We start from the raw sequence: 19136 nt of genomic DNA, 5'->3' as shown, positions 1-19136 counted from the left end.
GGAGGAATGAAAGAGAAAATCCCACAGGGATGCACCCTCACTTGGTTTTGTACCAGGGGAGACGTTTTGGGTAGTGTTTGGATTTTGTATTTCGGCATTTTGTTTTCATTGTCTTAACAAAGTGACAAAACTCTCATGAGACCGACATGAAGAAAAAAAAAAGCTTTACTTTTTTTTTTTTAAGCTAGAGAAAGAGCAAAAATAGGATGAAAATTCCGGTCTTTTCATCTAGAGACAAAAATATCACCCCAAAAAAGAGCATTTTCCAACATTGTGTTTGGAAAATTTGTAAGAATAACAAAGGTGTAGCTATATTAACTATACTTTCTCATCTTTATAAATCATTTATAAAACATAAATGAATAACAGAAGGAATGCTTTTATTAGCAAAATAAAAAATAAAAATAATAATAATAACACAAGCTTTTAATACCTATACCAGGAAAAACAGTCAATTTATTCAAACAGCAGTGTAGAAACCAGAAACAAACAACAAACAAACAAAAAAATAGTTATTTTCTTGTGGATTTACATTTCAGAGTTAAAATCTCTTGATGGCTTCTAGGGAAGCCTTAGGTCTGTAGTAGTTCTCAGGAAATAGCATTGCTGACTGCAGCACAAAACAACTCAAATTGTGCTGATTTGGTAGGCGAAGCCTTTGAAACCAGTGGAGCTTTTGGAGGAGTCAGAATCTTAAGAAATACAAATATTATTTCAAAGGGGAGGGGGAAAGCTCTATTTCCAAAAGGAGCAAAATTGGAAGGCAATTAAACTCCGCAGCATCCTAAAAGCCAACACAAGGCTTAACTTCTGAGCTCAGCTTGGACTGAAGCTCATGGTTGAAAGCTGATACGGGCTTTTCCTAGCACAGGGATAGTTAAAGCGTGGTCCAGCAGGGCTGCAGCCTGGATATATTCTATTTTTAAATGCTGAGACACAGCATGGAGACCATGCAGCAATCTGGTAAAGCACGGAGAGTTAGGAGCAGAGCGGTGGTTTTCACGGTGCTATTTCTGAGGACTTCACCTCTGTCAGCTGGATCAGTCCAGCTTGTATAAACCAGGTTTAGCCCTGGCAAATTGTTGATGTTCCCTGGTGCTGAGCATGGGTTGTCTGTCCCTGTCGAAAAGCATGAGGCATATCTACACTTGAGGCTCATGCTTGTGTTAAGAAAAACTATTTTGTGAAGGGAAGGAACACAAAAACTATTCTTCCACCTTCCTCTCCTGATGGTGCCCTGTTATGAACAAAGGTTGTTTGACTACCAAGACCAAAGACGTGCTCTAGTACATTAACACAGCTGAAAAATGAGTCAGCCATGGATACTGATGCCTTAACCTATGTTGCTTGAGCAGAAGTTTGTAAATGCCTAATGTAAATGTCTAATAAAGACTGTGATGAATTTTTTTTTAATGCGATAATGAAGAAATGGGATTTACTTCATATTTTAAGAAATTAGACTATATCAAATGTGTAATAAAAATATTTTCTATAGGATTTTAAAATATATACATATATAAACTACCTTAATTTTTAATGCCCTGTTGATATTGTTGTGATCTCTACAGTATCTAAATCTAACTAAACAAGGCTGCCCAGCAACCTCCATTATACCTCAAACAGTGATTTCAAAACTTGAAGACTTGTCCACACTGTAAATGAAACCTGCTTGAAAAGAGGATCTGAAATTGTCTGCTGGGCCTGTAATAGTCAGGCTAAGTCTACTCCTGATTTTAGGAGCAGCATTAGGCCTTAGGCACAGACCCAAAATGAGGTGGGTTCCAACCCCTTTGGCTGGGCAACACAGAAGGCACCTGAGGGATTTATTGTGACTCTTAAGGCACTTCCTGGTTAAATGAAAAATATTAGAAATTTTGTTTGGAGTATTTAGGGATATTTAGAAACAGTCTTAAGACAAAGTTAAGCACATTTGCATTTCATTTTGAATAGGGGCCCAAACTGACCATAGGGGCCCATCCTGGACATAGCCTTTGCTCAGACACAGAAATATAGACTTTAGTCAAGCTTAAGGGAAGGGGGAAGCTTGGGGTCATGATGGAGCAAAGAGCATTTATGCCTGCATCCTTCCTACAGCACCCATCTCCATATATTCACTCGGCCTTGCTGGCCCAGTCCATGTGGAGCAGGTAAGAGGGCATCAGATCCTTCCTAGAAGAGCTCCTGTGCCTGCAATGGCCCATGGGGCAGAACAGGCACTTCTTTCACACCCATCCCACCACAGGCAACCTAAAACTGGTGACAGAGGCAGATGAATGAGGACCAGGAAGCAGCATGTGCTTTAGACTACAGTCTGGCCCTACATCCACCCAGGACACCATGGACTTGGGTTGGGGTTGTTCCCCCAACATCCAGATAAATCCAATTTCCATTCCTGATTAATTCCTAGCACCATGCCTAGAGCAAGTTCAGATTCATTTTCCATGCAAGGTTTGAAGCACAGTGTAGACAAGGTGTGAGGGCCAGATCCTGATCTAATGCAGGCAAAATTTGTCATCATCTTTGGCCTGAGCACTTACCCTTGCATTATACTTTAAGGTAGGTAGCATGGGAGTTCTCCTGCTTTAAAGAGTTAATATAGGGGATTTGACCACCTGCAGAGGAAAGTTTCTCACTGAGCTTTCGGTTCATCTGCTCCATGTGCCTGGTGTTTTTCCTAGCTTGCCGGAGAGACCTCTTGACTTTTTTCACCCGATCTCGCAGCTGTTTGTTGCGCTTCTCCAGCGTCGCCACCTTCTGCTGCAGCTTCTTCACTCTGTCCTCCTCCTCAAACAGGGCTTTCTGCACCGAGGAGCACATGAGCTGGGGACATCAGAAATGAAATAGGAACAAAAAGGTTATTAAAGTAAAAGTTAACTCAGGTGTTCATAGAAAGACCTCACAGCTCTTCAAACATAGAACAACTTTTTTGAAATTCTACTTTTTTGCATCTTTCTAGTAAAAGCCTCTTTTTCTTTTCTGTATTCAGATAATACCCCAAATTGTAGCTTTTGATGACACTAATAGTTCACAATGACTTGTGTGAGCTACTTTGAGAGACCTGTTGAGCTCATTGAGGCTAACTTGAATTTAAGAAGGAAGGCTGCCCTATTCATGGTCTGAAACTGGAGTTCAATCTAAGGTGTTGCCACAATTGTAAAACTCAAGATTAGATTCAGCTCAGAAGCACTTCAGAAACTCCAGATTTTGACATGAGCCTGCCCTGTGTTCTTTATCTCAACATACAAAATAAAGTCAAAACCTGCAAAACACAGTTGTTTTTACCTTTTCAAGCACGGAGTTGCCTTGAATAGCTCATTACTTGGACTTCTTTCAGATGAAACCTTAAAACATAAAATCCTAGCACTTCCCAGGAGCATTCAAGATCCCATAACTTTAACAAAGAGGAGGTGCCTGAGATCAAGGACAGCCCCACCAAAAATTCTGTGATCTAGAGCAGTGATCATGAAACCTATTTCTGCTCAGGCTGACGTGCCCTCTTCTGTTTTTTTTTTTCCTACAAAAAAGCATCCTGAGATATTTCATTGTGCATGTGGGATTTCCATCTGATTGTCACACCGGTGTGCTATGGGGAAAGGCAGTGTCTTCTGCTGAATTTGTCTCCTATATACATCTAGATTTTTAGTGTGTCTTTCAAGCACTCCTGGAGCCTAGATGGGCTTTCTCTGGCAGAACATTTGGAACTGTCAGGAAATCTAAACAAACAAGCAAATCCTCACTGTGATGATGAAGGATTACATGTTTCTTTCCATCTTCTTTTGTAGTACTTTCAACTAAAAGTTGGGGAGGGAGCCCGCTTTGATGAGTAATGCTTCGTTTGCTTTGGAAACCCCCAGAAGCCAAAAGCCATGGCTGGTCAACACAGAAACTGCTTCCAGTAGCCATAAGCTCTTGTATCTTGTGCAATAGCACCACAAGGCTTTACTAAGAGGGAAATGCTTACCCTGGTTGCCCTCTCACCAGGGATCTTTTATAAGTGCCTGCTAGGAAAACAGGGAGTTGAGACTGAGAGATGAAGGCCAGAAATTGCATGACAGAGGAGAGAATTTGATTTTGATCACAGCTCATTCCAAGAGCTATTTGAAAGCAGCCAGCACCCCTTGGCTTCTGTGTTTGCCAAACCCTTGAAAAGCTTTAAGCAGACCAATTCTTGGATTTAAGTCCCTACACGGGAGAGCACTGTTAGGAAAAGACATTTGTTGGGAAGACAGAAGGTAGAAACTCCACATCCTGAGGGATTTCTGGTGTTTTTTATTGCTGCACCAATAGGCATGGCATATTACAGAGTCCAACACAGAGTAACAGAGAATTCATGCACCTGAAGTGTGCTGTGAGATGAACCCAACCATATCTCATCTACCTGGGCTGGCTGTGGGGGGCATGGCAACTTGTGATGGCTGACATCAGGGATGGCAGTAACCTCACCCAGAGGTGCTCCCAAAACTTTGACGTTGGTCCTCTGTCAGCAGAGGTAGTACATGTGTACTGAACCACTCAGAAACTTCTCAGGTATCATCAGAAAGCTAGCCAGCTCATTTCCTTATGCCATTCCTCTTCCAGATCTTGACTTTCCAGCCTGAAGCCAATAGTTTAGAGCTTAAATCACCTGGAGATATCCAAAGAGATCACTGGAACAACACAAATATATGATTCTGTCAGAGACACACACCTTTGCTTACCAATGGGAAAATGATAGAAAGAGCCCAGTCCTGCAATCTCAGGACTACTAGCAGAAAAATGAACTCCTTTGCTCTTTCTACATGTGGAAAAATAACAAAGTGGGGTCCTTGCATTCTCGCCAGCTGGTTATAAATAGCATTTTTCACAGAGCCCTGCAGTAAGCATCATGTACAAATGTGAGTGCTGTCCTACCCCTGCTGTTACTGCTGGAGCTGTGGCTCAGATGGATGCACCCAAGTTATTTTTAAGTGATTAGATCTGGTGCTGAGAGCTGTGCAACTGTGGCAGCGTGGAGCTCAGTACAGCCTGTATAGCTCACTAGGAATAAATAAGTGAGGAGTTAACCAGCCCTTGGCCCATGCTGCTACTCGGATACTTGTTGCTTGCAGCCAGCTGAGATATCCCCGTGTTGCGCAGTCCTTCCTATGGAGCATATCTACAGGCAGGAATTTCACACCCTATTTTCTCTGGTCTCTTGAAACCATAAATGTGCATAGTTTGCACTGATTACCAGCAAGATCAAGCTTTAAACCAAAAGCATTGCAAAAAACTACAGAGGAGTGGGGTTTTTTTTGTTTGTTTTTGTTTTTCCAGTCTGCGGCTGTCACTCCCCTTGCCTTTAGCAGATGTGCTTCAACATAGATCTCCAAGCTGGCACACAGTTCCCTCCTTCCAGGCAAAGAGGGATGACACCAAGCATCCCCTGGCCTGCCTGAGCTGGGCAGGAGTGCAGGCAGCCAGGTGGCACAGTGAGAAGATGCTGAGAGGAGCCAGTTCCACCTGGTGCCCCTGAAGGGAAGAATGGATCTGGCAATTAATGGACAGCTGATGACTCTTGTTCCCAAAAGGTATCAGCAGCAGACAGACGGTTAAGCAACAGGTCAGAAATGCTGCACTTAGCATGGCATACATGACCACAGACCTGGGAAACTGAGTGAATGACCAGGACATGACTCTTCAGACAAATCTATGAATTATTTTTTGGGGTTTCCTTCTCAAGTTACATTATCTAGTGACCTATGCAAGATTTATTCATCCTGAACATTTCTGATTGCATGTCTGCTTGTTCCACAGTTGTGTTACCAAGCCATGTTCAACAGTGTTTAAACAAATCCAGAACAGTGGTAGAAGATGTAGCAAGAAAGGTAGCACAAAAAGAACCATACATGTCTTTAGGATTTAGCCCAGACAGCCTACAGCTGTGACACCACAAATTACATATATTTCAGCATTTGTCTGAAACATCCTGTCACAAATACACCCAGACTGAAGTCTCACCACATCTAGATGATTTACACATTCTGTCCATCTGCCAAACACATCAGCACTGTGTTACATCAAACTGCTTTTCTGAGTGTCACATTACAGGCATGTGAGCCCTTTACCAAACGCCCTGAATTGCCATATGTATAAATTTCTGTCAGACACACACATCTGCCTTCTATAAGCTTCATCAGAACGGGACAGTGGACAGAAAACCCTCCATGGACAGCGGTGTAGAGGGGGTGTTCTTCCACCCTTGTCCATCTGGTTGAAGTAAGTTTCAAAATCAGGCAGTGACCACCAAATCTTTCCTTTCATTTACCAAAGGGAGAAAAGTTAGTTTCTTGATAGCTTCTAATGCATGCTCCCTACGGACAGCACTGGCACCCCATTAACTAAATGTCTTTCGGGTCAGGTCTCCTAAAATATCTTTCACATCAACCAGAATGTTTGGACATGGGGTGTCATCAGCTAAGATAGTAGTGGGAATGTCTTTAAAAGCATGACAGTCAGACCTAATCTCCTCTGCATGGACATGATATTTTTAGAAGAACTGGGCATAGGCCACGTTGGTTTCTTGTCCTCAAATCTTCTTCCAGACCCACACTGTTGACCGGAGCAGTGTCCAGCTGTGCTTGTGCTACCATGGGATGCTCCCTCAGCATCCCACACCCAGCATGGCCCCAACACAACCTGTTGGGAGTGTCCGGTGGAAGAAACAAGAGACAAGTCCCTCTGGAAATGCAGCCCAAGTGCAGTGGGTTGGCAAGCACAGCTCCTGCTCTGCTGCTGAGCCTCCTCCATGCTGCACCCCAGCCTGCTCATCACATCCCCACACCACTCTCCTCTCCCCTTTCCCTGCTGTAAATCTGCCCCACAGAAAAGGTAAAAGCTGACTGAAGTTGCTGCATGTTGTCTCACTGCTCTGCGTTTTACCACTGTTAAAGTTATATAAAACATCTTAAACTGGAACCTCATGCAGCACGAAGCATGTTCCTCCATCTCTCTTTGTCTCAGCACAGCAATAATTCATGCACTCTCTCAAGAAGATCTTGGAAGCCAAACACAGCTCTTTATTTTTCTTTAACTCCACCAGGATTTATTTCCCCAAAGCCTTCTGTGTGCTCAGCAAGAAGGGCTCTGTGCTTCAGGGGAAGCTGATATGGATGCGACACAGCTCAGGCAGTCAAACCTTGCCTCTTCTAGCTGGAGCAGTCCTCCTTGAGCCCTGCCTTGCCCTTGACAGATTTCAGACTCTGAGCATCACTTTCTCCTTTTGTTCATCTCCTTTGGGCAGGCTAAGTGGGAGTGAGCATGCTGGACGGACAGATGGACAGTGCGGTGAGGGATAGGAGGAGGGATCTGGCAGTGGAGGGTATGGGGTTTGGGATGGAGTCACTTAACCTCCAGCTACCGGGGCTTTTCAGCCAAGACTAACACTCCCGCTGAAGTGTGGAAAAGCCCCTGTCAGCACTGTTAAACCATCGTGCTGGATGGAGCTCGGTTAAACCACCTCTGCTCGCTGCAAGACTGCACCTTTGAGAGACACTGAATTAGGGTCCTGGGGCCAAATCCAGCATCACTGGCATTAACGGGGATGAGTCGAGATTTCCATATGGGTTCATATGGGTTCCATATGAACCACCAAGATATATATGATCTGGACAGAGAAGGAAATTGTGGTGGTTGTTCTTGCAAGGATAATATGGTCAGCTTTTGCTGTGGGAGGTGTAAGGCTTGTGGCATAATCCAAACTGTTAGAGGTAAGGACTTCACTGGGGTAGGAAACACTGCCCACAAGGAGCCTCTGCCAGGCTACATCCACCATGAGGTGTCCTGGCACTGCAAACAGTGCCTTTCTTCCTCATACCACTGCCCAGTGAAGGCAGATTTTCACTTTAAAACTCTAAGTGCCTAGATAACTTGCTCGGGCTGAGGTGAATCCCACCCTGAGGCCCACAGAATGGCAGCTGGCACCACTAGCTACCCCAGGGAGGCTGCAGTGGCAGCATAAGTGTAGTTTTCTTGGAGTTTGGAAAATTTTGCCCTGGAAATGGACTCAAATCCATGTCTATGGTCAACTGGGAGGTTTTAAAAACAACCCTGTTAGTTCTGATCTGCATCAAACTGCTGTTTGGTGGAAAGCCACCTGAAGAATCGTTCAAGGGCCTGCGAGGGCAGCTCTTGGCCTATGCCTTGGCAGGTCTCTTGGCTGCTGCTTGGCCCTGATGTTCCCCTGAGCAGATGACAGCGGCCCATCTCCCTGGAAAATAGGAGTGATGTTTACAAGCTGTGACAAAAGGGCCCGAGTGCCAGCAGCTCCACCAAGACACCGGCTCAGCACAGAGGATGGTTTACTTCCAGGGAAGAGTGCTTTTCAAAAGGAAAAAACACCCACAACTTAATCTTTTTCTTCTGATCTCTTTTTTTTTAAGCTGAACAACAGATTTGTTTAAAGAAGATACTTCCCCATGATGAAGTATTTTGAAAAAACAGACCTTCCTCTCTGGCAAGGTGTCTGAATTTCTGGTGGCTCCTTGTCTGCAGTGGGTACGGCAAGCATTCATCATAAAACCCTGCCCTTTGCCTTCAAGCTTGGAGCCCTCGCTTCCATGCTCCCAGATTAAGGGTGGTTTTGGAGGACACGGTGGGATTAGGAGGCACTTGAGGGCTGGTGAAAAGACTTCAGCGCTGAAGGTACATGGATAAAGGTCTCTGGCCCCCAAACCACAGACAGATCGTGGCCTGAGGCTCTTCTTTCCCTGGAGACTTTGAGCCCTGAAACCTGAGATGCTGCTAAGGGGGAAGAATAGCAAGGACAGCAGGTGACAATCTGACCCCATCCCATGTGCTGTGGTTGGGGATGGTGGTGGAAATGCTACTCTGTGATATGTGCTCTGATCGTTGCCAGCACCCAGGAAGGGACCAACCAGCCCATTCCCTATTTTTGCAAAGGGAAAAAGGCAATCTTTAAAGAGGAGAGAAACCCCACTAACCAAGAAGTCAGGAAAGGAGAAAAAAAGAAAAAAAAAAAAAGGTGCGTATGAGCCAGGCTGCCTACCACAGGCATTTAGCTTGTGCCAAGTGAGCAGATAAGTCAGTCCTGACAGTAAATCCCTAAATTCCCTGCACAGGAACCAGGAGACAGAAGGTCTCCAGAAAGAGAAAAATAAATCAAGAGGGCAGGACCTCACCCTGGGGCATCTCCAAGCCCCTTCCCTCTCCTCACTGACCACGCAGGCAGTGCAGCGTGGGTGAGGGATGCACACCAGGAGCCAGCCGGCTGCTTTTTCCAGGGGCTCTGCGCTCGCCTTGTTTCCTTTCAAAGCATTCCTCCCAGCGATTCGCCCGAGATGCCACAGGAATGCAGCGGTGAGGGAGGGGAGCAGCAAAGTCTTGTGTCTAAGCGGTTTAACAGGAGCAGCCGTCGTCCTCCTCCTCACTCTGCTGGAGCTGCAGAAGCAAAGGCTGAGCACACGAGCGTTGGGCTCAGTGCTTGGTGTTCAGCCCCACCAGCCCCATACCTTGTGCTTTCTGCATTTCCAGGAGCTTCACAGCTTTTGATATTGCTCCTGGCTCAAGGCTGGGTGATGGTTGGGTGTCTGAGATAGGGCAGGGCTGTGGGTCTTGAAGCCCTCCCAGGAGTTTAGCCCCAGGGAGAGGTGGTGCCACCCTGTCAGCCTCTTTGCTGAGACCTGCATCCTCCCTCTGTGAATTCCTTTACTTACAAGGAATTGCATTTGCAATTTATATCCTGCAATCAGCATCTGTTCTGGTTCCTTCTGAGTGCTGTCCCAGGTGGTAAATATTCCCAATACACCCGCACAGTTCCTGGGGAACACGGTGCAGCTATTGATTAAGCCAGTTGCTTAAAAGTAAATGACACCAAAATTTTAAGTGCACTACCCAGCTCAACCTTGCTGAGCTTAAGGAAAACTATTTAAAGTGAAGACTAATGCATATTTTGAATAAGGAAAACAATGTCTTTTCTCTGTTGCTGGACGCAATTTAGGTGTTGAGAATGAAGGGGTTTGCAAGTCTGTCTCACAAGCCTTGCTGCTTCATGGATTTTTGCATTTTGCTCTGCCTAAATTCTGAAAGCAATTGAGTTGCTGCTTTTGCTAGTTGGGTTGTTTTGTTTTGTTTTGTTTTGTTTTGTTTTGCTTTTTTTGTAATCATTTTTGTCTCAGAGCTCAGGCTGCAGTTTCAGCTGGGCTTCAAAAATCTCTGTGAGACTTTTTTTTTCTATAACTCATACAGAAACTTTCCATTTCCACAGCTACCAAACTTTCCAAAACTCACAACCCACTTTAATTTCCAACTCAGCTTTTCCCCATGCAGTATTATTAGTATCACAATAAGGCTAATTACATCTGATATGCCTAAAACTACTTTGCCAACATACCTTTCCCCAAGCGTATTGTTCTCAAATTGAAAGTTGCTGCATGACTGTGTCTCCAGCTAACCTTGTTTTCCTTGGCTTGTATTTCAATAGGATTAGGTCACTATTCCCCCTCCAAACACAATGAATTAATTAAATATCAATGAAGGGATACAACAAACAAGACCCAGGCACAAAATATGTTGTTTCCTTCCCTCTCGCTGATGGGAACCCAGGGAAAGGAGACATGGCTGATCAGTGCATTTATTGAGATGTCAGTGTTGATTTCTGAATGAGCTGGCCTCTGCTTCATGTTAGAGTAGTTCCTAGAAAGTTCATTTAATGGTCCTGTTAAATATGCACCCTTATATGACAGGGTAACAGTGAAGGAAGTGCAATATGTTCAAATAAATCTTCCCCAGATGTAGATGGAGATGAGAACCAGCATCAGCTGGTGAGGAAACATATGCACCTTTACCAATAGTCATTTCATTAAGAATAATATTCGTTTAGACCAAGGTTATAACTGATTTGGGATATTTGAGCATGGTGTATGTCACTGTAATGTGTTACAGCCTGGAGAATTTCCCTGGAGGCCCTGGCAGAGGTGACCAATGCTCTGGTGTGGTAGGTGCTGTCTGGATGGCTGTAAGCTCGGGCTTAGATTAACCATGGCTCTTAGGAGTACAAAATAGGTTGGAGCCATGGGTGGTGGCAGGATCAGAGCGGCTGAACCAAGACGTAACAGCTGTGCATGAACTGCAGGTAGCACTTGGTAGCTGTGGCAAATGCTTACGAGGGCCCAGCAATGCCACATGCACCCAGGGGAGAGGCAGTCAGTGGCCACACTGAGCCCTGACCTTTTCAAATCCCCAATTCCCCATCCACAGTCCTAATATGGTGTTTAAATGGTCATTTATTGCACACAGGAAGGTTGTTGTATCATTTTTTTACACTCACACAGCACAGGAAGGATAAGCACAGGAATATAGCCACAGCACAGCCCCCCAAAAGAACCAGAGAATAAGGTACTTCACAAGAGGTGGGAAGAGATGGGGGCAGGAAACAGGGAAAAAACATCAACTGAGGGTTCAAATACTTCAAAACCTCCTGTGGGTAAGGTGATGCCAGAGCAACAGGTCCCCTGCAGCAGGTTCAGAGCACAGAAGCTGGGTGCCTGCACCCTCTGTGCCAAGAAGTTAAAGCACCATTAAGAGACCTCGCAGCCCCAACTCCTTTTCTCCCCCCATCCCTGGGGCTGGCTGCTCCCAGGCAGTGCATATATATAAACCTTTGTTCCCCTGTCACTTCTGGGTCCAGCTGGAGAAGGAGAGAAGCAGAGCAAATCCCAGCAGGGGTCAAAGAGTGAGCTCATTGCGTTAAATGTCATCTCGCACAAAAGCACAGAGACGGGGACATTTGCTGGAAGTGGAGCCCACGTCTCCCCCCCATCGCATATATCAGACCTTGGGGAAGTTTTATGCACAGGAGGAAAACCCGTGCTGAGAAAGGCAAATGTTTGAAGTTAACGCAACGTCTATAAAAGTCGTGTTCCCCTATAAATCCCTCTGCTCTGGACATTTTGGCTTCATACTTCACATAAGCTGCTGCTGCTCAGCTGCCTTTACAAACAGATAGGATTTCCTTGGCTGTAGGCTTGGCTGGGAACCCTGCTGCTGCAGGAAAACTTCTGGGTTTTGAAGAGCAAAGGCAGGTGCCCCGGTGCAACCTGCTGTCCTCTGGTGCTGCCGGAAAGCTGAGGTGTCCTCATCTCTCCTGAGCATCCAGAGGAATTGACAGAGCTTTTTTATTTCATTTATCAGATCCACTTGGGTGCAGGAAAGCAGGGGGATTGAAGAGGGCATACTGACACCTGCATTCAGCTGTGCTTGGTGCATCCCTTAGGAGAGTCTTTGCACCACCCTGCTTAATCTAACCTAGATCCCGAGCAGGAAACGTTGGTGTTATGGGCTCATTTGACAGTTACTGGAGAGAGAGAAAATCCTCTGGAGGATGAGTCAGAGAATCTAATTTAGAGCAGGGAAGCAGGCACTGGAAACAGCATGGAAACAACTCAATTCCTGCTGCTGCACACAGCTGGAGGAGGCAGGAGCAGCAGAGGCTCTACCAAAGCCCTTTCCTGTAAGCAATAAGAGATCTGTGAAACCTCGAGGGAAATAGCAGCAATGACTGAAATCAGTCTAGACAAACAAAGCCCAGGGGCTTGACAAAAGACATCTGCATCTGCAGAGAGTGGAGCAAACTGTCCTGCCCCTTCACCAGTGAAGTCCCTTCCCCAGGACCCTATGGGGCTGTCTGAAAGGTTTTTTTGCTCTTCTTCCAGGCTGGGGACAAAGCTGGGTGCTGGTTCCTGAGCTGCTCCACCAGCCCAGAGCAACCAGGAGACCTCAGCAAGGAGCTGTTGTTGATGGAACAGGTGATGAGGAATCGTATATACACAGCAGAAGACCAGGCTCGGTGCTAACCCAGGCTCCCAGAGAGGTGAGGTTGGGGGAAGTAAAGAAAAAGGCATGGAAAAACAAATATGTGCAATCTGCAGGCACTCTCTGGCTAACGTCAGCCTGCTGAGAGAGAAGCTGAGGAGGCAAAATGCCTTGGACAGTAATCAGCAGCTCCGAATAACAAACTCAGAGCACTAACATCTGGCTATTGGGACCTCGCTGCTGCTCACAGATATTCCTGTCCCACCAGGCAGCTCGGAGCAGCCTGTCCACAGCTCTGTCCGCTGCATGGGTTGTAAATCCTGAGCAGCCCCAGACCACCCTGGATGTGATAAATGAGCAACAGGCCGCTCTGAGCATGGCAGAGTTTGGTAAAGGACCAGTCTGGAAGGTGCAGAGATGTGGTGTTTAGGGGGTCACCTTTTTGCTTGCCTGGTTTTGAATGGCCCTAAGCATTTGGAGCATTAATTGCCATTTTTCATAGGAGTCAAAGACTGCTGCTTTGTTCCAGGACAATCCCTAGGATAGGATCATACTCCTACACCAGTCTATGAATTCTCCCTAGAAATTTTGGAAACTTGATAAACCCCTATGAGCTCCTGGGCAACCTACTGCCTTCTACAGGGAAAAGCTTTTCACACAGGGCTGGATTCAATGCCTGTGGAAAATAAGGTCTCCAGGTGAGGGTGAGTCAGGTCTCGCAGTGCACACAAGCGTGCAGCCCTCTTCTCAGCCTGATTTCAGGAGGCGAGGAGGAGGATGGCAGCTGCCCAAGTGACAGTCAGCACCGGACAACGTGTCCCCAAGCTGGTGGATGCCCTGCGGTGAACTCTGCCGTGCTAGCACCTAAATTACTGAACACACACTCAACTGCTGGTTAATGTAATGATGGTGGCTCTTGACTGTTTAATCCTGAGTTAATAATTGTGTTGGGGTGAGATAATTACATAGCAAGTGCCGCAGCACTGCCCAGGGAGCACATGGTGACATCGCTGAGATACAGTCACGCACTGGTTTCCTTGGCTCTTTTGTGAAAAATTGCCCTGTGATCTGAAAAATCTTGTAAGATCCTGCTGTCATGCTCACTTACCTGTAAAATATGTCTTTATACTTGCCCAGTACTTAGGGTCAGGTACCAAATGTGTCCCTGTAGTCTGTGTTACCATTTGGGTATGAGTGTGCATATGAGGGCTTTAGACCTGATTATGAGCTTAATTTTCTGTAACAGTTTGAAAATACTGTGGATATTTATTTTGCTTTTCTTACATTTCTCTGATGTGGAAGTTATCCGTGCTTCACCAGTTTTGTATCGCATCCTTTTAGCAATAGCAAGAGCCAGGACCTGGACAGCCCTGGAGGGCAGATGGTGGGAATTGTCCCCCAGCCATCCAGCAGCAGCAACCTCAGAAACACCAGGCACCATCCACACAACCCCATTTTTTATAACCTCAAGGCCATAAAAAACAACAACAACAACAACAACAACAACAAAACACTGTGAGAAACCTGGAACTACCCAGACCTCCAGTCTATTCTCTTAACTAGCACACTTTTGTTGTCTTTTGGCAACGGTAATTTTGGAAGAACAAAATTGTAATTCTTGCGAGTTGCATTATCTGAACAGCTTGTTCTCATTAAGCAACACGCACACTTCACACCTAATCAAAGTGGGCAGATAAAATGAGTGTTCTGTTCAGAGGAAAGGAACTGGATGTCTCCATTACAGAAAAAGCAATAATCAGTTAGGAGAAAAGCAGTCCCAACGAGAGCTAGTTTCTCTGAACTTCAGTTCTCCCTGTCCAGAATGGGGATAACAGGAAATCTGCCATTTTCAGAGCTTTCTGAACTAATATATCCAAAAGCAGAAAGGTCTATATTCAGAGTTTGGATGGTACAAGGATGGAAGCAACTGGGGAGCCGGGATCTGTGGTCAGATACTTTATTTTCATGCAGAATGGTCTTGGTGCTTCCCTGTCCAAATTCAGAGGTTGAGCCCAGAAATCAGTTTTCCATGAACAGGACTGCTTCACATTGCGTGCCATGGCATTTCCGTCTCCAGCGACCTGGAAACCCATTTTCCTGAATCCTGGAGAAATCACCTGGCACTGGAGCACAGAACTAGTTAAGTTTTCAGTAATTATGGGTTTGGTCGATAAAAGTTAGGAATACAAAAACTGGATCTCTGAGTGTCACAGATAAAGGCATGTAAATCTACATTATCCAAGAAAGGAAAAATTCTAGTGTGAATGTTTGGGTCAGACAGGTTAGCAATGTCTATGGGATCTGGATGTGTGCTGTGTCACATTCGTGACAGACAGGAGGAACTCTCAGAGATGGGAAGATGACAGATCCTGATCATTGGGCAATTTTGGAAATCTCCCCATGTGAGTTACCAAGAGTTTGCTCTAAGTCTTCTCTGAAGACAAGGGTAAGGTGGTTAAATGTGCTGAAATCCTGAAACCTTATTCCTTCAGATGCTGGAATAAACTGTAGAGTGCTTCAATTGCAGAAGCGATTTTCACCAGAAAAAGAGGGATCTCTGTGGTATTAAATAATTATTTTTTGTCCATATTTTTTCTTCTTCACTGTAAAGCCTGCCTGTCTGCAGGACAAGGGCATACCTGTTCAAGTGAATTACAGTGGAGTTGTGTTGTACAAGTGCCTTGTAGATTAGAAAGAACTAAGACACACTGGGCTGTCATTTCATTACTGGAAAAAAAAAATCTTTTTGGGGAGCTCAAAGCTCAAACCTGGGCCATTAATTGGTCGATTGAACACATTCAGATCACATCTGTCATCAAAATGGGACAACTGTGCCCTCTGCTAGGTGCGTGACCTAGCACATTCACATGTTGGCATTTGGGAGGGTATGGACGTGTTCATGCCCCTCCTTGGCTCCAGGTGTATCCAGCAGAGGACGCAGATGGGTAGGTGCTGTAGCCCCAAGACCAAAGTTTTCAAGCACGACCAAAGGGACAACTTCCATCAACTGTGCTCATCAGGACACGGATGAAGGAGCCAACCATCCTTTAGTCACCATTCATCAACAGGGGCAGAACAGGTGAGAGCACCTGGGCAACAACGTGCCAATGGTCACACCTCTTCTGTACTTAAAGGCCAGCAGACTAGCAGAAAAGCCAGCTGAAGAAACAGGAGGGCTTTTTATAGGAAGGATGGGAAATATTTATTCTCATTCATTGGCTAGGACAGAAATTAATGGAAATTTGAGCTAGTGGAAGAGCAGAGCAAGAACAGAGCATATTCCCTCGGAGGGACAAGTACAGACCCTTTCCTGAAGGTATTTGAGGTCTCTTTCCATCATCCAAACGTGATTTAGGGTTAATACAAGTAAACTGCAGCACAAGCTCAGCTGGAAAGCCTGGATGACAAATTTGTTTAATCTGATTCCAATCCAGGCAGATCTCCCAGCTCTGCCTTGGTCTGTTTAATCCTGTTAATAAGTACATTACTGTACAGATATTCAGCACCTACACTTCTCATCGCAGCCAGTGTTACTGAAAGACAATCAAACCTGTGATCTACTCTGCTCCCGCAGTAGAGCTCTGAGCCATTTCAAGTGCAGAAGCACACACACACAAAAATTGCATCATTTCAAGAGTGTTTCCTTCTATCCACTCCCCACCCCAGAGGTCCTGCTACTTACTGACATTTCTTTATTTAATCCCTTCCTAAAATAACCTTTTTCCATTGAGAAATTTGGAAGTATTTGGGAGGGGGGAGGAGTTGTTTGCTGTTTTGATGGAAGGAAAGAGAGAAAGAAAATTATTTCCTGGTTGAGATTTATATGTCAAGTTTTAGCTTGCAGCCAGACTTTTTTAGCCAAGTTATAAAATCTGAAGATAATTCCAACTCTCCTCTTCAGTAACTTTTATGAAGTAATTCCTGATATGTGCCGAAATAAAAGAAGAGTTTGTACCATGGAGGCTTACAATGGAAATGAAGAGACCTATCCCTGCACAAAAGGAAAGGGTAGAAACGTGTCAGCCTAGGCAGAGCTGGTCATCAGAAAGCAGCAGCTCAACCCCAGGTCACTAAAAAGCTGGCGAACACATTGACAAATCTGCACATCTTAAATAATCTGGATGCAAATTGAGAGCAAGGCATAGGTAACACAGGTAGCTTGCACTTGATGGTGGATAAAATGAAGCTGAGCTTTTTTTGAAGCATCAGGATTGTTGGAAACTTGAGAGCAAATACCTTAAAGATGCTCCTGATCTGCTGAGATGCTACAGCTCAACTGTGATCAGCTGGAAGGTGTTTTGATCATGTCTTCCAGCAAAAGGACACAGAAATCCCACATTGAGCCTTCGGCACTATTATATTCTTCCCTTCTGTCACATTTGCCATGACCAGATGATGTTGGGACACTGAGGTGACCAGAATCATGGGTGACCAGTCACCCATGGACTGGCTCAGAAGGAAGAGCAAAGAAACCACATCTTGACTGAGACTCTGAGAAAAGGCTAGGTCTGGTGGGTATGTCCACATTAGCAAGCTGAAGCAATAGGAAAGTATCTGCATGCCGAAGCTGAGATTGCTTTGATTTGATGTGACTTCTTGACAAACCTGTGATGGCTGCTGTTCCCCCAGGTGTTTCTTGTATCTGCGTGGCTTGGGAAAACTTCAGAAAACAGTAGCCCTTGCAGTCATTGCACAGCCTGCAATGCAGCCAGTTGCTCTCCTGCCTCTTGTCCTTCCCAATGGGCTGGGTCCAGCCTCTCGAAACCTCTGAGCTGGGCTGCAGACAGGAGGTGGTGATGAATGTGCAACCGCTCCGAGCCACGCAGCTCTGGGATTGTGTAATCTGATTGTAACACAGAAATAGCAGCTGGCAGCTCCCCAGCAAGCCAACTACTACAGCAGCTTGCTCTGTTTCTCTCCATGAAGTTTCACTTGAGAGCTTGAGTGAAGTGGATGGCTGTCTGGGCTCCAAAATAGCCCACCGTAATTTCCCTCCACTCCACACCCTGCAAATCCTTGTGGTGCTGACATTCACGCTCTCCCAACCTCTCACATTTTTCAAGAACAGTTGAACCAAGTGCTGGGAGAAAGCAAAGCCTGTGAAGCCACCTTGGCTGTGTTTTAATGCCTTCTGGAAAGATCCTAATGCAACACAGACGTTCACAATACATTTGCACTTGTAACTAAGCTCTGGCTATGTTTGAGCTTGGCTGTAACGAGCTCTCCCCCAAATACCACACATGAAATACAGGCAAAGAGACAAGGGGATTGGTTTCAGACTTACATGTGATGGAAGACTGAAGTCTAGGAGCAAGAATTGAGTAGATACAAGGATTCCCATACTCCTTCCCATTGCTGCTAATGACTGTCCACACCTAAAAACCTGCTTAAATTTGTTTTGATGCTCCATTTCTGAAGCAAGTCCCTTACACACAGCTAAGCCATGATCTTTAGGTATGCCACCATGCTAGAGCTGGGCTGCATTCAATAAAAGCCACAGATGCTCTGAGCTGCTCAAAAAATGCCAAGAAATTGAGGTTGCCCCAAACTTCTGCTTTGTGTGAGGGCATGGGAAGTAGCAGACCAAAGGTGATGCTCTGCTACAGGTTAAAGGTAACGAGTCCAAGGCTTGCTAACTTGACCAGGTAGAAATTTGGACAAGGTGACAGAAAGGAGACCAAAAGTAATGCAATAGCATCTAAATAAACTGCTGTTAGTCCAGCAGCCACATCAGCTTCCGTGTGCCTTTTGAAGTCAATTGTATCACTGCTGGCTAGGCGAAAGCTCATGTCTTAGCTCACTAATTCTGAAATCGAGTGAAGACCATCGAAAATGCAGGCCACGTCCCTGCGTAAGCCTTTGATCACTGAAGAAATGTTTCCCAGGCATTTCAAAGCTTGGATATTCAAAGGCCTTTTCAGGCAGTTAGACTAAAACTGATGTGTCTGCAACAATAATCAAGAAACAAGAAATTTATAGTTGGCAATCCAACATGAACACGAGTTGATTCAATTACTCATGTTCTGGTTCACCCTTGGGTTTGCAGACAGCCCTTTGCCCCTTTGTTTGGCCAAACCCAAACCCACGGCTACTCCAGACAGTGGTGAAAGAGCCTGTACAGCAATGCTTCACCATTACTGCTTTGTCTTATCAAAGTAGACCGATACTCTAAGCTAACAAAGCCACTTCTGTGAAAAAATAAAAATAAAAATCTGAAAGTGGCTTCATGTTTCAAACTCATTTATTATTTTACTTTTATATGCATGAGTCACAGCTCACAAGGTCTACACAAAGCCACACATAGGGGAAGAGGAAAAGGGAAAGGTTCCTTAATAAATGAAAATGTAGGT

At 45.2% G+C, this 19136-nt stretch overlaps 1 protein-coding gene across 1 annotated transcript in view; it reads right to left on the bottom strand.

Moving 5' to 3' along the window:
• Window positions 1-479: 479 nt before the first annotated feature.
• CCDC3 (coiled-coil domain containing 3) overlaps window positions 480-19136 on the bottom strand; it is a gene marked incomplete at its 5' end in the record, with an annotated part of 39599 nt that continues 20942 nt past the window's right edge. Inside the window, one exon of the mRNA XM_084295174.1 lies at window positions 480-2820. Coding sequence (XP_084151300.1) covers window positions 2545-2820 — 276 coding nt within the window. The 3' untranslated portion in view covers window positions 480-2544. The remainder of the gene's footprint in view (window positions 2821-19136) is intronic.

This window comes from Netta rufina, assembly GCF_964035555.1.
Source record: "Netta rufina genome assembly, chromosome: 1".
Classification (NCBI taxonomy): Eukaryota; Metazoa; Chordata; class Aves; order Anseriformes; family Anatidae; genus Netta; species Netta rufina.
This window is presented reverse-complemented; position numbering and strand designations above follow the sequence as displayed.